Source organism: Triticum aestivum, chromosome 1D, assembly GCF_018294505.1.
Source record: "Triticum aestivum cultivar Chinese Spring chromosome 1D, IWGSC CS RefSeq v2.1, whole genome shotgun sequence".
In the NCBI taxonomy this organism is placed as follows: domain Eukaryota; kingdom Viridiplantae; phylum Streptophyta; class Magnoliopsida; order Poales; family Poaceae; genus Triticum; species Triticum aestivum.
This window is the reverse complement of record NC_057796.1, coordinates 69,556,859-69,573,181: the sequence shown is the minus strand read 5'-3', so window position 1 is coordinate 69,573,181 and position 16,323 is coordinate 69,556,859. Positions and strand designations below refer to the sequence as shown.

Genomic DNA, 16,323 nt, shown 5'->3' with positions numbered 1-16,323 from the left:
CATCAGAGAGAAATGAGATCCAGAGAGACAGAGTTTTGTGTCTGCGAGAGAGAAAGATATTTCACAACGAGAGTGATAGCTAGAGAGACATACGAGGGAACGCAAGATATCTCTAGGGAGAGAGGGTGTGTGTGAGCGACATACAAGAGAACAATGAAGAAATATGAGACCCTGGGAGACAGAGTTTGTGTTTGTGTGTGAGAAAGAGATATTGAAGAGGAAGAGTCGTAGGTTCTCATATCTAAGGAGCGAAAGACATCTCTGTATGAGGGGTGTGCGAGTGGCACACATGGGAATAGTAGAGAGAAATGAGACCCCGGGAGACAAAGTTTTGTGTTTGTGTGAGAGAAAGAGATTCCACATGGAGAATCATAGTTAGAGACACATAGCAGGGAGCGAGATATACTTAGAGAGAGATAGAGTGATGAAGGTCGAGGGAGATAGTACCGTCAGTGTGTTATGAAGATGAAAGATCATTGTCGACATACAGGTAGCACGAGAGATACCTGAGAGACGATGAACGCGTATAGGTCCAGAGAGAGTCCTATATAAGCATGAGTGATAGCTATATGAGACGAATATCTGGATTAAAGGGGATTTAAATATTTAAACTGGAGATCACGACATCGATAATATCATAACGCAAATTGGTGTATCAAACATGCATATTCATTTGAATTTGGGCACATGTGTAATGTTATATAGTTTATCAATATTGGTGATCCATAGATTCTTCAATTACAAACAATGCATGGTTTATATGCAATTAATGTCTAAACGGGATTACAGTATATGTTGCGTGTGTGAAACACATTATACATGTTTGAGAAGTAAAAAAAACCCGCATAAAACACACATTAATTGGAGACAGTTAGCGAGGAATGCATACATTGGATTTTAACATAAAGTGGTTTCAAATATTTCAAAATCCAAATTGATGGATACAACCTTATGAATCTGAGATCATGCCATTTGTAAACCATATTTATGTATAATTGGTGTTGTGCTTTTGAGAGAATATATAAAAAATGATGTATATAGAATATAATTCCAATTGAAAATGGATCCCGCCCAAAAAAAATAGAATACAAACGGGATTCGAATTGAGTTGGCACGGTAAACGTGCACTCTGCAAAATTTGAACGAAGCGGGGAAAGTTGCAGTAACCGCCCAAAACCAAAATCTGCGAGAATCACTACTGCCTATCCCTGCCACGCAAAGCCTATCTGGTGGATTTCTATAGGTTTCGATAGGGGTAGGTTTGTAATTTCACCCAAACGTGATGTAACCGCCTCTCACCCGGATTCATACACGGTGGGCGCCAAAACACAGTGTGTCCTCGGCCGAAATCGACTCCCTCCCCGATTCATATTCATACACGGTGGGCACCAAAAACAAACTCTCGTCGGCAAATATTCAGTGTATGCGGGATTACCGTCCTATCCCCAACCGACTAATGTTGCTGTGATGTAGTAGAAATTTGAAACGGGGGCTAGGTTTGTAAATTTTCTTGCATTTGAGACAAGCGCGCCTTGAATACATGGTTCCCCCTTCCTTTCTACCTCCCTTTTCCCCATTCGTACTCCGTGGGCGCCAAAACACCCTCTCCACCCCACCCTCCTCCGTCCGCCGCCGTCCGCCACCCCATCCACCGCCGTCCTCCTCCACCATGCCGGAGCTGATACCCCTACGCCGCCGTCCATTACAAGAGATCGACCTCTCTCATCCACGGCTTCAGACCGGGATCCTTGCATCCCGTCCTCTCGCTTCATCCCCGCCGTCGTCCACCTTGCCGGCGCCGCTCCTACGACCGTCTCGTCCACCGCGCCCCGCCGCCACCGTCTACCCTCCTAGATCTGCTTCCACACCGCCGACAGCCGTCGCTACCGCAGCACCGTCAAATTCTCAGCAGATGCGTAAACGGCGCCGCACCAGAGGCGGTACTCTTTCGTATCTGCTCAATTTATTTATCGCAGCAAGAAAATAGATCGTCACTGCTTTACTCTGATTTCTTGTCTTGGTTGCGAAGTTGCCTTTGTCCGGTTTGCACCTTCAGATCTGCCATGGCACGCTCAACACTATACTCCCAACGCTTATGATTTTCCCCTTTTATATTCCACACTAGTTAAATCACAGTAGACTAAATTTCAAAATTGGGTCCGTCGATTTTTCAGAGCTCGCCGGAATTCGCCGGTGCGATCGAAGGGGCTCGGGTGGTTGTGGGGCCTCGCCGAACGAAGAAAACTCGACGCGGGTGGGGGTTGGGGCGGGGGTGGGGGTGGGGGTGGCGGAGGAACACAGGCGGTGGGGGCCGGTGGTCCGGCCGGCGGCCCGTGCGGTGTTCTGTATGGGAAGAATCAGAGACGAGGAAGAAGAAGGGTTAGGAGACGTCGGATCTTCATCCAACCGCCTGAAATGGTCGAGAGACAGCTGGGAGTTGCATTCTTAATGCGCTCTGGTTCATCATGTGTGGGCACTGCGCAACCAACATTTTATTATCCAAAATCTGCTTGCTCTTCTTTACCATGTTCCTCTTCCGTTCTTCTTTAATATGTACTCTCTCCGTTCCTAAATACAAGTATTTGTATAGATTCCACCATGGACTACATATGGAGCAAAATGAGTGAATCTACACTCTAAAATGTATCTGGATACATCTGTATGTGATCCGTAGTGGAAATCTCTACCAAGACTTATATTTTGGAACGGAGGGAGTATGATAGTAGTACAGTATGTTCCTTGTACTGAAGATGAGCAGGGACATTTGCAGTGTAGAGGTCTATACGGTCGGTTGTGATGGACACTTTGAGCCTCTTTGATTCGTAGGATCTTGTAAACATAGGAATAGGATTTGTAGTGGCCTGCCCACTTGAATCCTATAAGAATAGCAAGGAAATGCGGGGAGCTATGTCGCCTTTAAGAGTTACACTGATATTAACAGTACCGCACCTTCACTTGAAGAGAGCTGGTATCCGAAGCCTTTCTAGCCGTACCGACAATACTAGCACATATATTCCAGCAAGTTCCACTTTGCTGATTTTACTCTGATGCTTAAGGTTTTCCCGTTATATCTACACTATGATCTGTGTAGCTGCTTTGTGTCGCACTAGCAGCAGTCCACTCTTGAAGCTAAAGACTGCAATGACTTACAAAATTGGCACCAAGGCATTGAGTGCCATTCTGGATGCAATGAAACTCATACGCTCCCCACCTGTTGATTCTTGTTCAGAATATGATCCTAATGACTATTCTAACCTCGAGGAGTCAAAGGCAGATGGCCTGTCCTGTTCACCCATCAAGGTGCCTGTTCTAATTTGGCAATGTTTTATTGATTGCGGGTATCTTGCATATGTTGTCTTGCATTTTTTCTACTTTGTTGCACCGCCATCTGCTTAGTTTACTCATCATATATGTCGAGTTGCCATGCCCATCCATTATCAATACATATTCCATCTGTCACCATACCATGTTTTTTCACTCAAATGTTGTTCTTGTGCATCAGACATCAAAAAGGAAGAGGGTGATTGCCGAACCTGAAGGAGCACCAGCAAAGTCCTTGAAAAACGTGGTGGTGCCGGAGAAATCAGACAGCACCCCACTTATATTGGTTGTACAACCAGTGACACAAAACGTAGGACCGACTCCAGCAGACTGTACCCATACTTCACTGGCCACACCACATAGGACCTGCACTCCAGCAAAAGGTATACCGATTTCATTTGCCATAGCACCAACTGTACCACAGAAAAATCCCACTCCAGCAAAAAGTACAGCAAGTCCACCGGCCGAAGACCTATCCCAACTGCAGAGACAGCCAATTCCTGCAGATTGGAACCCCATTCCATTTATTCCCAGTTTAAAAGACAATGCTTTGAATGTTGTTAGGGACTACGTGCATATATTCCCATCATGGGAAGATTATTGTGAAGACAAACACCATTTTCACATCTTCCTGTCCAACTTACGTGTAAGTGCTATTATTCATGGTTATTATTTTCCTGTTTTCTGCTGATTGAACACATCAATGATTTACATTACATTGTTGTAACTAGGTGAGGGTCAATCTGGATAGTCATGACGAGCAAAGCTTGCTTGTGCTTTTCAAGGAAGCATTGCAGCAGTATCGGTGTTACCTGAGGAAATCACACTTTGATGGCAAGTCTATAAACGAATTTCCGGTGAAGTCTCCTGTGCTAAATTTAGAAGACATTGAATGAAAAAACCTTGTTATGCACTGGTCTCGTTCCCAAGATGAGGTACTGTCTATGAAATCACATGACAATTTGAACTTCTACTTTTCCGCATGTGCCTTACGGATCTTTTTTGCAGGAAATCTGCTCGAAGAAGAATTCCGGTTTGACAAGAACGACAAGATATCGCAAATATGCTGCCCGCTGCTTTGCTCTTGTTAGTACCTGTTGTCCTGTATCACTGTACTTGCATACATACCTGGTTCATTATGTGACAGCAGTATGCATGATAGTTTGCTTATCAATTGTTCGCTCCAAATTATCTGATCTGTATGAATGGTTACATTAGTGTAGAATATATCCAATGCCAATGTTTTTTTTAGCTCTGCATTGTTCTTGTAAGTACATGCTGTCCTTTATCAGTGTACTTATAATGACAGGTAGTTGTTCATGTACCATCACTCTGCAGCTTATTTTCCTTTGTCGTCCATTTTCTACACATCAGATCTATATTTACTCTTACCATAAGGTTGGTACTGAAGAAGTTTAGCTGTGCATTGCTCTTGGCTGTACCTTATGCCTGTATCGCTGCACTTACATTTATTGCTACTTGGTTATGTAGCATCACTCTTCATCTTATCTTAAATATTCTCCATTTTTTCGTATATTATCACATCTATATTTACCCTTAACAAAATGTAGAATAAAGGCAATGCTTTTGAAGAAGATTCTGTGGTAAACTTCTTGAATTGCCCCCCCCCCACATCAGCATGGACAAGGCCTTTATAGAGCCTGTCTTCACCAATAGTGTAAGTTTGTCCATCTCAAGCCTTCAAACTTTGTTGTATATATTTGGTTAGGCATGACTGCAACAGCTGTTTATTTTTGGTGTTTGCATCAAATTGCTTGTTTAAAGTTTATTATGTAGTTCATAAACAAAAGTTTGTCCTTTTTCAATTTAAGTTTTCAGTTGTACAACCAAGTTCCTTCTTCATACCATGTAAATTAAACAATACAGAGCAAGTGATCTTCTTTTGCACTGCATGTATGCTACTGTTCTTCATCCGTAATCCAGTGGTGTGGTGAACCTACCCACTACAGCACAATGTCATATTCTGCAATGTCTTAACTATGAACAATGTCATATCATTCTACTATTATTTAAACCGTCTCTTTATTTGCCAATCTGAAATGGTATAAATTGACAGCACACTAACCATTGATACTTATGAGTTCTTGATCTGTAATCCAGTGGTGTCGTGAACCTGCCAACTCCTTCACAATGTCATTTCCTGCCATGTCTTGACCTGAACAATACCATATTGTGTTAATGCAATTTTAAACTCTGTCACTTTATTCGTCAGTAAGAAATGTGATGAATTGTCAGCACTGATACTTTTATGTGCAAAACCTGTCATCTGTCTGCTTGTTTATCTTTCAGAGTGAGGAAGATATAAGTGTTGAACAAGCGCAGTCTCATCATCTTGCTCAGCTGCTTGCGCTGCAGCTCCCCAGCAGGGCTAACCTTTCTTGAACTCTATTGAAGTGCTGTCGGTTTTGTATATTATTTTGTCAGCGTGTTTATTTGCACTGGTGGCGATCTTTGATGCCCAGTGTATGTAATCTGTTGTCTGCTTGTGCTTTATCTGTTGCCTCCTACTGGATTGATACCTTGGTTCTCAAAAACTGAGGGAAATACTTACGCTGCTTTACTGCATCACCCTTTCCTCTTCAAGGGAAAACCAACGCAGTGCTCAAGAGGTAGCAGAGGCCTTGGGGTCATCTCCTCCAAGCGGATGAATGTTGCCCTCCTATCCAAATGGCTTTGGCGGATCCAGACAGATGAGGGTGGCCTGTGGCTTGAGATTATCCGTGCGAAGTACCTCCACGGGCAACCGCTGGCTTTCGCGCCTAGGTCTGGAGGGTCCCAATTCTGGCAATCAGTGATTCGTGTGATGCCGGTCCTACGCATTGGGACCTCCATCAAAGTAGGTACCGGATCAGCCACCTTATTCTGGCTGGATAGATGGGCTGGAACCCGCCCCTTTGCGGAGCGTTTTTTGCGTTATTCTCGATCTGTGTCCGCCTACAGATCTCCGTGGCTGTGGCCTTGGCTGACTTAGGCGCGATTGCCTTCTGCCATACCTTCGGGGCGGTGGAGCTTGAACAATGGGATGAATTGCTCGAGTGTATTGCCCTCCACTCCCCCTCTCTAGAGCCCGATGTCCTATCTTGGCACCTCGAGCCAAGCGGCAGATTCTCGACTAGATCCCTGGACCAGGCGATTGCTCCCACTCCTGGTCCGGTGGAACTATCGGTGCTTTGAGAGATCAAACTCCCCTTGAAGATCCGCATATTTCTATGGCAATGGGTTAGAGGTCGCCTTCTCTCAGGCACAGAGGTCCGTAAACGTAATGGCCATGTGGATGGCCTCTGGCCCATTTGTCCGGTACCGGAAGACTGCAACCACATCTTCTTCCGGTGCCCGGCGACGCAGTTCTTATGGAGTTGCTTCCGCTAGGTGGTTGGTGACAGTTGGTGCCATGACAACGTCCCAGATTTGTTTGGGGAGGTCCTTAGACTTCCCTGCACTAGTCATCGAACGCGTAATTCCGTGTCGTGTGACTGATGTGATCTATAAAATGTGTGTCTTTTTACAGCTCTGGAGACCGCTTAGCAAGCGGCGCGACCGAGACGTCATCGACAACATCGTTGCGGGTCTTCGTTCCTCGGCGTCGGCTTTTGCTCCACCACCGCCACCACCACCACCACCTCCCGAGCCGGATTAGCTTCACTTTTTAGCTTTCTTTAGGGCTTGTCTTGCTGTGCCCCCAGCGTGACTCTTTGACTTGATTATACTTTGTACTGCTATGTTGGATGCTTGGTTCTTTGCTTTATAATATAAAGCGGGGGGAAACCCTTTTTCATAGGATTATTCAGTAGAAAAAGGTGGGTAGAGGGGTGTAGGATTATTCAGTAAAAAAGGTGGGTGGAGGTATAGCTAGGCATCTGCCGGGCCGGGCTTCGGTCCGGGCCTACCAAAGCCCAAGGCAGAAAACCTAGGCCCGAGCTCGGCCCGACCCAGCCGTCAGGCCTGGTTTTTGGGCCCAAGCCTGGCCAGAAATTGATAAAGCCCGCTGGGCCTCGGGCCGGGCCACTTCATTAAACCACGAAGTGGGCCTAGCCCAGCCCAGCCTTTGGGTTCAAATTCTAGGCCCGGGCCCAGCTCAGGTGCAGCATCAGGTCGGGCTTTTCCGGGCCGGGTGGGCCGTTCGGGCCTGTCTGCCCATGGCCATGACTATAGAGGTAAGTATCGGGATGCATTTCACCATCGAGCTGTTTGCCCACCATATTTCCATTCCGGAACAATGCATTATGGTGCGCGTCGCAAGGCAGGCACGACGCGCTGAGGCCCTCTCCCTGGTCCCCCCTCTGCGCTCCCATGTGATGTGGCCATTCCGGTGCAGCGGTGCAAGAGAGTCTCTGAACGATAGACTAGCTAGATGAGGAAAACGCTGGGAACGCCTTGAGCTTCTCTCCGGCGCGGGTGAAAATGGCCACCTAATTAATTGCATGTTTCTATAAATCATTAAATCCCCACAAAAAATCATAGATGCACACACACGTACGTTAAATGAAAATCGATTTTGCCATTGCTAATTGGACCGATCACTGACACTGCTAAGCAAGCACAGCCCGGTCCGAATAAGCAGACACGCACGATCGACGCGGTGAGGTTGGCCTTGCTTCTGCACTCTCACGTGAACTCTCTCTCTCTCTCTCTGACCCGTCACGGCCACCAACGGGCGAGCATTTCGATGTTCATTCCCTTTCCCCTGTTCCTCGCAGTCTGCTCATCCTCTTCTCTTCAGTAGCAGTCAGTAGTAACTCACTTTCCTTCTCCTCAACCACCACCCTCCTCCCTACGTGCTCGCCGATCGATGGAGTGGACACCAAAGCAGCAGGCTCTCGGCGGCCTCGGCCTCGCCGGCGTCTGCCGGGAGACCTGCCGTGTGATCCGCCGCGCCATGCTCCCCAACTTCGTCAACCTGGGTCCCCCGCTGCTCTCCGCGCTCTTGCTCGCCACCTCCGCCGCCATCCGCGCCCTCTGCTCCCGCGTCCTCGCCGACCTCCACCACAACGGCCCCAGCCTCCTCCGCCTCGTCACCGACCGGCTCGCCTTCTTCCTCTTCGTGGCCGTCTCCACCGGCCTTGTCCTCCTGCTCGTGCTCCTCTGCACCGCCGCCTACGTCTTCTGCGTCGCCTCCCTCTACTGCACCGGGGGCGACCTCCGCGCCGCCGATCGCGTCCTCAGGGGGTTCCCCACGGTCCAGCTCACGCGGCTCGGCTGCACGTTGCTCCTCGCCGCGGTCCCCTTTCTCGTGGTCGACACCTCCCTCTTCGTCGCCAGCTGCAGGACCTGCTTGGCGCTCCAGCTCCAGGACCTGCTTGCCGCTCCGGACAAGGACAAGATCATGCTGACGATGTACCTGCTCGCATGGGCCGCGTGCCTCGCCGGCGCGGCCTACGTCGCCGTGGTCTGCCAGCTGGCCTGCGTGGTGTCCCTGCTCGAGGATGCCATGCTCTTCCGCGCCCTGCGCAAGAGCCGTGCGCTCCTCGCCGGCAAGTTCTGGGAGGCCGCCGGCGTCTTCGTCACGCTCGACGGCTGCATCTTCGCCGTGCTGGTGGCTTTCCCGGCTCTGGTGGTGGACGACGCGCTGGGCCTCGGCCTCGGGTTCCAGCTGGCCGCCGGGGCGGCGATGGCGGTAGTTCTGTGCGCGGTGGTGCTGTTGACGCTGGTGGCGCAGCCGGTGGTCTACATGGTGTGCAAGAACCACCACCACGAGGTCGTCGACAAGGTTCACCTCGACTGAGTACGAGCGGCCGCCGTCACACCGGCGTGGAGCTGCTGGAGCCCGTCTCAGACGAAGCAGATTGCAGCAACTCTGCCTAGCAGCTGCATCCTGTCCACGATTCCACGGTGGTAGCTACGTGAAGAAGATTTGACTTAAGTAGTACAGTAGATTAGTAGTAAGTTGCTCTAGTTGTAAGTTTATGTGTGATTATCACTGTAGCGTCGTAAGTTTATGTGTGATTATCACTGCACCGGATATGCATGCTTGGGAGATTATATGGGTGGGGGTCTGTGAGACTCTGACTAGGAGTGCTGGGTAGTACTCAACTAATATAAAAGCGTTTAGATCGCTATTTTAGTGATCTAAATGCTCCACGGTGGTAGCAACGTGAACAAGATTTGACTTAAGTAGTACAGTAGTTTAGCAGTAGTAAGTTGCTGTAGTCGTAAGTTTATGTCTGATTATATCACTGTACCGTCGTAAGTTTATGTCTGATTATGACTGCACCGGATATATTCATGCTTGGGATTATATATGCGTGGGGTCTTTGAGACTGTGAGTGGGAGTGCTGCGTAGAAGCTAGTACAACTGTTTAAGCTTGTCAAATTTTTGCAGAAACAGTGATTTTGTTGCTTTTCTTGTTGGACATGGGAAGAAGAATGTATCGTGGTCTTGGACGGGAGGACCAGGGGACAGATCTCCAAATGACCAACCCGTTTATAGAGAAAACAATACCTGGCCAAGCCTTGGAGTTTTATCAAAAATTTGAAATTTAATTAAACTAGCGGATGGAATGTACTTGTCTGATAAATAGTCTGTGATTTTGTTGTGCCATTGTTGGTGTAAGATTGATAAACTGGGCAGCTTGATGCCTGCCTCGGTTCAGCCCCTTCTTATATAATATACAGGAGAGTTACAAAGTTTGGTATAAATATAATGAGACTGTAATAAGGAAACTATCTATTTGGTGGGAGTTTAACTTGCACGCCAAGGTTATCATGAGCCGTCAGACAGTAGGTCTCTAACACGCCCCCGCAGTCTGAGCCGGGAACAGGAGTGACCTGAAGACTGGACCGAAAATCGCGGAAGAGAGCCGTAGGTAAACCCTTGGTGAAGATGTCCGCAAATTGCAGAGCTGACGGAACATGAAGAACACGAACTGCTCCGAGGGCGACCTTCTCCCGGACAAAATGAATGTCTAACTCGATATGTTTCGTGCGACGATGCTGTACCGGGTTAGCTGACAAGTATACCGCGCTTACATTGTCGCAATAGACGATTGTAGCAGTCGAGATGGGCCTGTGAAGCTCTTGTAATAACTAACGAACCCAGCAGGACTCGGCAACGGCCGCAGCAACAGCTCTGTACTCGGCCTCTGCGCTAGATCGAGAGACTGTCGTCTGCCGTCGGGCGGACCAGGAGACGAGATTATCTCCAAGATACATGCAAAATCCCGAAGTGGAGCGACGTGTATCCGGGCATCCAGCCCAATCAACATCTGAGTAGGCGGTAAGAGAATGTGTAGAAGTGCGGTGTAAAGAAAGACCATGATCGAGGGTGCCATTAAGATAGCGAAGGATGCGTTTAATGAGAGAAAAGTGAGGTTCACGAGGGTCATGCATATGAAGACAGACTTGCTGGACAGCGTAAGCAATGTCCGGGCGAGTGAGAGTAGCATATTGGAGTGCACCGGCAAGGCTACGATAGAGAGAAGGATCGGGGACCGGAGGACCAGTAGAGGAAGGAAGTTTGGCGTTAGTGTCAATAGGGGTAGTAACCGAGTGACAGTCGCGCATACCAGCACGAGATAAGATGTCAAGGATATATTGCCGTTGAGAGAGATGAAGACCAGAAGCCGAACGACTAACTGAGATACCGAGAAAGTGATGAATGGGACCAAGGTCCTTCATGGCAAACTCACGAGCCATGGAATTGGTGATGGTAGTAAGGAAAGATAAGGAGGATGCGGTGAGAACAATATCATCGACATAGAGAAGAAGATAGGCCGTGGAAGGAGCTTGATGGAAGATGAAAAGAGAAGCATCAGATTTGGGTTCGGTGAACCCGATGGAATGAGCGAAGGATGCAAAGCGTTGGAACCAGGCACGGGGCGCCTGTTTGAGCCCATATAAGGATTTGAGGAGACGACAAACGTGAGTGGGATGACGAGGATCAATGAAACCAGATGGTTGCTGGCTATAGACTACCTCATCAAGATGACCATGAAGGAAGGCATTTTTTACATCAAGTTGGTGGATAGGCCAAGATTGTGAGATGGCTAGAGAAAGAACAATACGAATAGTGGTCGGTTTGATGATAGGGCTAAATGTTTCATCGAAATCAACCTCCGGTTGTTGAGAGAAGCCACGAACAACCCAGCGAGCTTTGCGACGTGAGAGAGAGCCATCGACATTATATTTATGACGGAAGATCCACTTTCCACTCACAATATTTGCCCCAGATGGCGGAGGAACCAAGACCCATGTTTTATTTAGTGTAAGAGCATCAAACTCCTCCTGCATGGATTGACGCCAATTGGGGTCCCGAAGGGCTATAAGATAGTTATGAGGAAGAGGGGAAGAGGCTAGAGCTGAAAGGTTGAGGTGATCAATGGGTGGTGGGAGGCGACCGGTAGTGGCGCGTGTGCGATAAAGAGGTGCAGGAGGTGGCGGCGGTGGAGCTGGGGGCGAAGATGTGGTAGGAGGGGTGGCCGGAGTGGCAGGGGTAGTAGCTGGCGTGGCAGGAGGGGTAGCCGGCGTGAGTGGTGTAGGTGGCGTGGAGGGGGAGGGAGGGTCCAGCGTTGGAGAGTGGGGGCTAGGGGGTGCATGCGTAGCGGGTGTAGGGGGTGCATGCATCGTGGGTATAGGTGCATGCATATCAGATGCGGATGGAGAAGAGGTATGTATAATGGGTGGATCAAAAATTTCAGTGCAACGGGGTGGAATAGGAGATGGTGATGGTTCATATGGAAAAGTGGACTCGTCAAAAACTACGTGGCGAGAAATAATGATATGACGAGCGGTGAGATCAAGACACTGATAACCTTTGTGTCGAGAGGGATACCCAAGGAAGACACATTTTGTGGAACGTGGAGAGAGTTTGTTAGCGGATGTATAGGTGGTATTTGGATAACATAGGCAGCCAAAGACACGGAGGCTGTTGTATGGTGGTGTAGTACCTAAGAGTAGAGTATATGGAGTGAGAAAATTGGTAGACGAAGTGGGACGAATATTGATGAGGAAGGTGGCAGTGTGAAGAGCTTCGGCCCAAAAGGATGGTGGGAGAGAGGCTTGAATGAGAAGTGTGCGGATGACATTATTGGTGGTGCGAATTGCTCGTTCGGCTTTGCCATTTTGTTGAGAGGTATAGGGACAAGAAAATCAAAAGGTGATACCTTGGGAAGCACAGAAAGAGTCTAACTTGGTATTGTCAAATTCACGACCATTGTCACTTTGGATGGCAACAATGGGTAGGTCAAATTGGGTGCGGGCATAGGCATGAAAAGTAAGAAATGTGGCATAGACATCGGATTTTTTCGAAGAGAAACATCCAAAAGTAATGAGTATAATCATCAACTATAACAAGATAATATAGATAACCAGAAGTGCTGGGTACAGGAGATGTCCAAAGATCACAATGTAGTAAAGCAAAGGGTTTAACAGTATATGAAGTCGAAGGATAAAAGGGCAATCGAACATGACGTCCAAGTTGACAAGCATGACATATAGATGGTGTAACTCTAGAAGATGGAACATTCTGATGGTGGCGGAGACGCTTCATGGTGTTATAACCGGGATGACCCAAACGACGATGCCAGATGTCGAGGGAGACGGTGATGATGTGGGCTTCGGGTGGTGATGGTGGACATACGGAGTAGAGTGGTCCGGAGCTATTGCATCGAAGAATCTCGATCCGAGTAGGAAGTGCCTTCATAGAAAAACCCCAAGGGTCAAACTCAATAGAAACATAATTATCAGTTGTGAGTTGACGAACAGAGAGAAGATTCTTGATTATGTGAGGAACAACGAGGACATGATTTAAATAGAGAGGTTGAGACAGAGAGGGTAGAGTGTGGGAACCAATATGAGAGATAGGTAAGGAAGCACCGTTACCGACGGTGATTGTGTGAGCATTAGAAGTGGTGTAAGTGGAGAGTATACCAGGGTTAGATGCCATGTGGGAGGATGCACCGGAGTCCATGTACCACTCTTGGTTGCCGGATTTGCATGTTGTTGAGCGCGGTGGTGAGAGCCGGGTTGACCTGCTGCTGATTAAAGTTGTTGTAGGGTGTTGCATGGTTGCTCATGCTGTAGCCGGAAGGTGCTGCCGCATGGCCGTGACCGTAGGGCGCATAGGCTTGGAGCGAGGGCACGGTGGGTCGAGGACCGAGGACCCCCAGAGCTGAGGGGAGCCAGGGGCGAGGCGACCAAGCTGGAGGAGATGCTTGGAGGTGTTGATGCGATGATGACGACTGCTATAGAAGATGAAGGCGAGTAGGCTGGCCGGTCCAAGGGTTGTACATCCAGGGAGTGTCATGGCGGCCTCGGCCGCCCCGGCCGGGGCCACGGCTGCTGGTGTTGCTTCCCCCACATCCAACAGAGAAGGATGGGGAGCCGCGGCGATCATTGGAGAAGTTGCGTCCATCACTGGGAGGTGGAGCGCGTTTGCCACCGGAGTTGGGAAGGACGCTGTTGCCACTGGCCCACAAGGCGGTGGCGGCAGAATTCTTGGCGTCGGTTTTCTTCTGGGCTTCTTCAAGAATGAGGGCAGAGCGAGTTTGAAGGAAGGACGGGAATGACACTTGGAACGGCAGGAACGAGCGTAGATGGGAATACTGCTCGTTGAGTCCACGAAGCAAGGTAAGCACGAGAGTGTCGTCGGTGACCGGCTGACCAACATCATCGAGAGCATCGGAGAGAGACTTGAGATTTGCACAATAGTCGGAGATCGTCATGTCCCCTTGAGCACTATTGTGGAATTCAGCATCGACAGCTAGGGCACGGCTCTTCTTGTTGTCGCGGAAGAGGTTGGCTATGGCATCCCAAATCTGCTTCGCCGTGGAGCCGGGCTTCATGATGGTGCCGAAGAGCTCGAGAGAGATTGAGCCATATATCCAAGAGAGGACAGTGAAGTCGTCGCGGCCCCAATCAGAATTGGAGGAGGTGTCCGATGGGGTGCTCTCGGAGAGAACGTGCGCCGAGAGTCCGTAGCGGCCGAGAGCAACGAGAAAGAGCTCACGCCACTTGGCATAGTTGGAGTCCTGGAGATCGAGGGTGATGGGGACGAACGTCTTGACAGAGGCAGCATATGTAGAGGCAGCAGGGGGAAGGACGGCCTTTCCTCGTTCATCGGCTTGGCGCTGGAGTTCTTCCTCGCGAGCCTGAAGGAGGGACTCGCGGTTCTTGAGTTCGTCTTCAAGTTTCTTGAGCTTATCAGCGGACGCCATGGCGAGGTGGGAGGGGTTGGGGTGTTGGAGCGATGCAGCGGCAGGGTATGGTGGAGGGATAGGACAGCGGCTGTTGTTGCTAGGGCAAGGGAGATGCGGCGGCTGGGGTCTAGAGGAGGAGGATCGGAGTGATCTGATACCATGTAAGATTGATAAACTGGGCAGCTTGATGCCTGCCTCGGTTTAGCCCCTTCTTATATAATATACATGAGAGTTACATAGTTTGGTATAAATATAATGAGACTGTAATAAGGAAACTATCTATTTGGTGGGAGTTTAACTTGCACGCCAAGGTTATCATGAGCCGTCGGACAGTAGGTCTCTAACAGTTGGGAATCTTCTATTCCTAAATAGCTACAACTCATTACCTATTTTTTCTAGCCATGCAACCATGCCACACAAGCAAGTCATAAATCCTATTATTTGCATTACACTTTGCATGCAATGCAGCCAAATCATAAATTCATGCATGTCAATTATTTGCAATTTATTTTTTGCACTAGATTTTGTATTGAGGATATATATGTTGGGTGATTCTAGCATATCTATGCCGTTGACCTATTACATTTTTGCTCGAAACGGTATTATTTTAATTGAAATTTAATTTTTTTATACCCTTTGTATGTTTTCAGATTACATTTTTCTTTCATTAGTTTTGATGTCTTTTTTACAAATATTTATGCATTTATTTTGCAAGATTTCCTGCAGCAATGTATGGGGCATCATCTAGTTTTATGATGATTGTCTACCGAACAACCTTTCATTAATTTTTCTTGATTGACTACATGGGGCTTGTATCCTTTTTCACCTCTCACGATCCACAACATGCCATGAGTCAACGTGCTACCACCCATCCCACCCCGTGCATGACCACGGGGGAGTGGTTGTACCAAATCGGATTGCATGTTCCTTGAAAGTGCATTATATCGACTAGAGGAGGAGGGGTTAATAGCCGATTTTTACAAATTCGTCACTGAGGAAATTCAAGGTGAGGAATTTCTAAGTCACGAACAACTACATCGCAATAAGTACTCAGATGCAAGCGTAACAGAGTAGTAACAGAATCATCATGGTAAAATGAAAACAAGCGCAGAGTATAGGAAGCATATAACCAGGATAAGCAGGCTGAAGACAAAGTGACTGAAGAATTAGGATTGAGGAAATTGAGAAAGTCTTCAGTCAAAGTCTCCAAACAGTAATGATCAAGTACATCAACACAAGAATGAGGAAATGAAGGGTTGAGAAAATAGAACCAGTAGCTTGGTGAAGACGATGATTTGGTAGACCAGTTCCAACTGCTGTGACAGTTGTACGTCTGGTTGGAGCGGCTAGGTATTTAAACCTGAGGACACACAGTCCCCACTGTATTCTCCTTGAGCTAAGATCACACAGACCTCGCCCAATCACTCGTGGCAAGTCTTCAGGTGACTTCCAAACCTTCATAGACTCGGTCACTCGGCGATCCACAATTTCCTCTTGGATGCTCTAGACCATGACGCCTAACCGTCTGGAGGATACACAGTCCTCAAATGTAACAAGCGTCGGTTTCACACAGGAACAATCTCTTCAGTGATGCTCAATCACTTTGGGTTTGTAGGTGTTTGGGTTTGGGTTTTCCTCACTTGATGATTTTCGCTCAAAGTCCTCGGAGGGTGGGATGCTCTCAATGACAAGTGGCAATTTCTCTCGGAGCAGCAAACCAACTAGTGGTTGTAGGGGGCGGCTATTTATAGCCTAGGGAGCAGCCCGACATGATAAGACATAAATGCCCTTCAATGATATGACCGTTAGGTGGGTAGATATTTTGGGACAGCTTGCGCGTAGTGAAGGA

The 16,323-nt window shown here is 48.3% G+C and overlaps 1 protein-coding gene across 1 annotated transcript; it reads left to right on the top strand.

The window, feature by feature from the left end:
• Window positions 1-7,972: 7,972 nt before the first annotated feature.
• Window positions 7,973-9,321, top strand: LOC123165501 (uncharacterized). Its single transcript, XM_044583162.1, has one exon. It carries the CDS (start codon window positions 8,132-8,134, stop codon window positions 9,062-9,064), a length of 933 nt encoding a protein of 310 aa, XP_044439097.1. The 5' UTR covers window positions 7,973-8,131; the 3' UTR covers window positions 9,065-9,321.
• Window positions 9,322-16,323: the final 7,002 nt, after the last annotated feature.

What these genes read in the sequence shown, in the direction of transcription:
- LOC123165501 (XM_044583162.1), top strand. Translation starts at nt 8,132, where the DNA reads ATGGAGTGGACACCAAAGCAGCAGGCTCTCGGCGGCCTCGGCCTCGCC.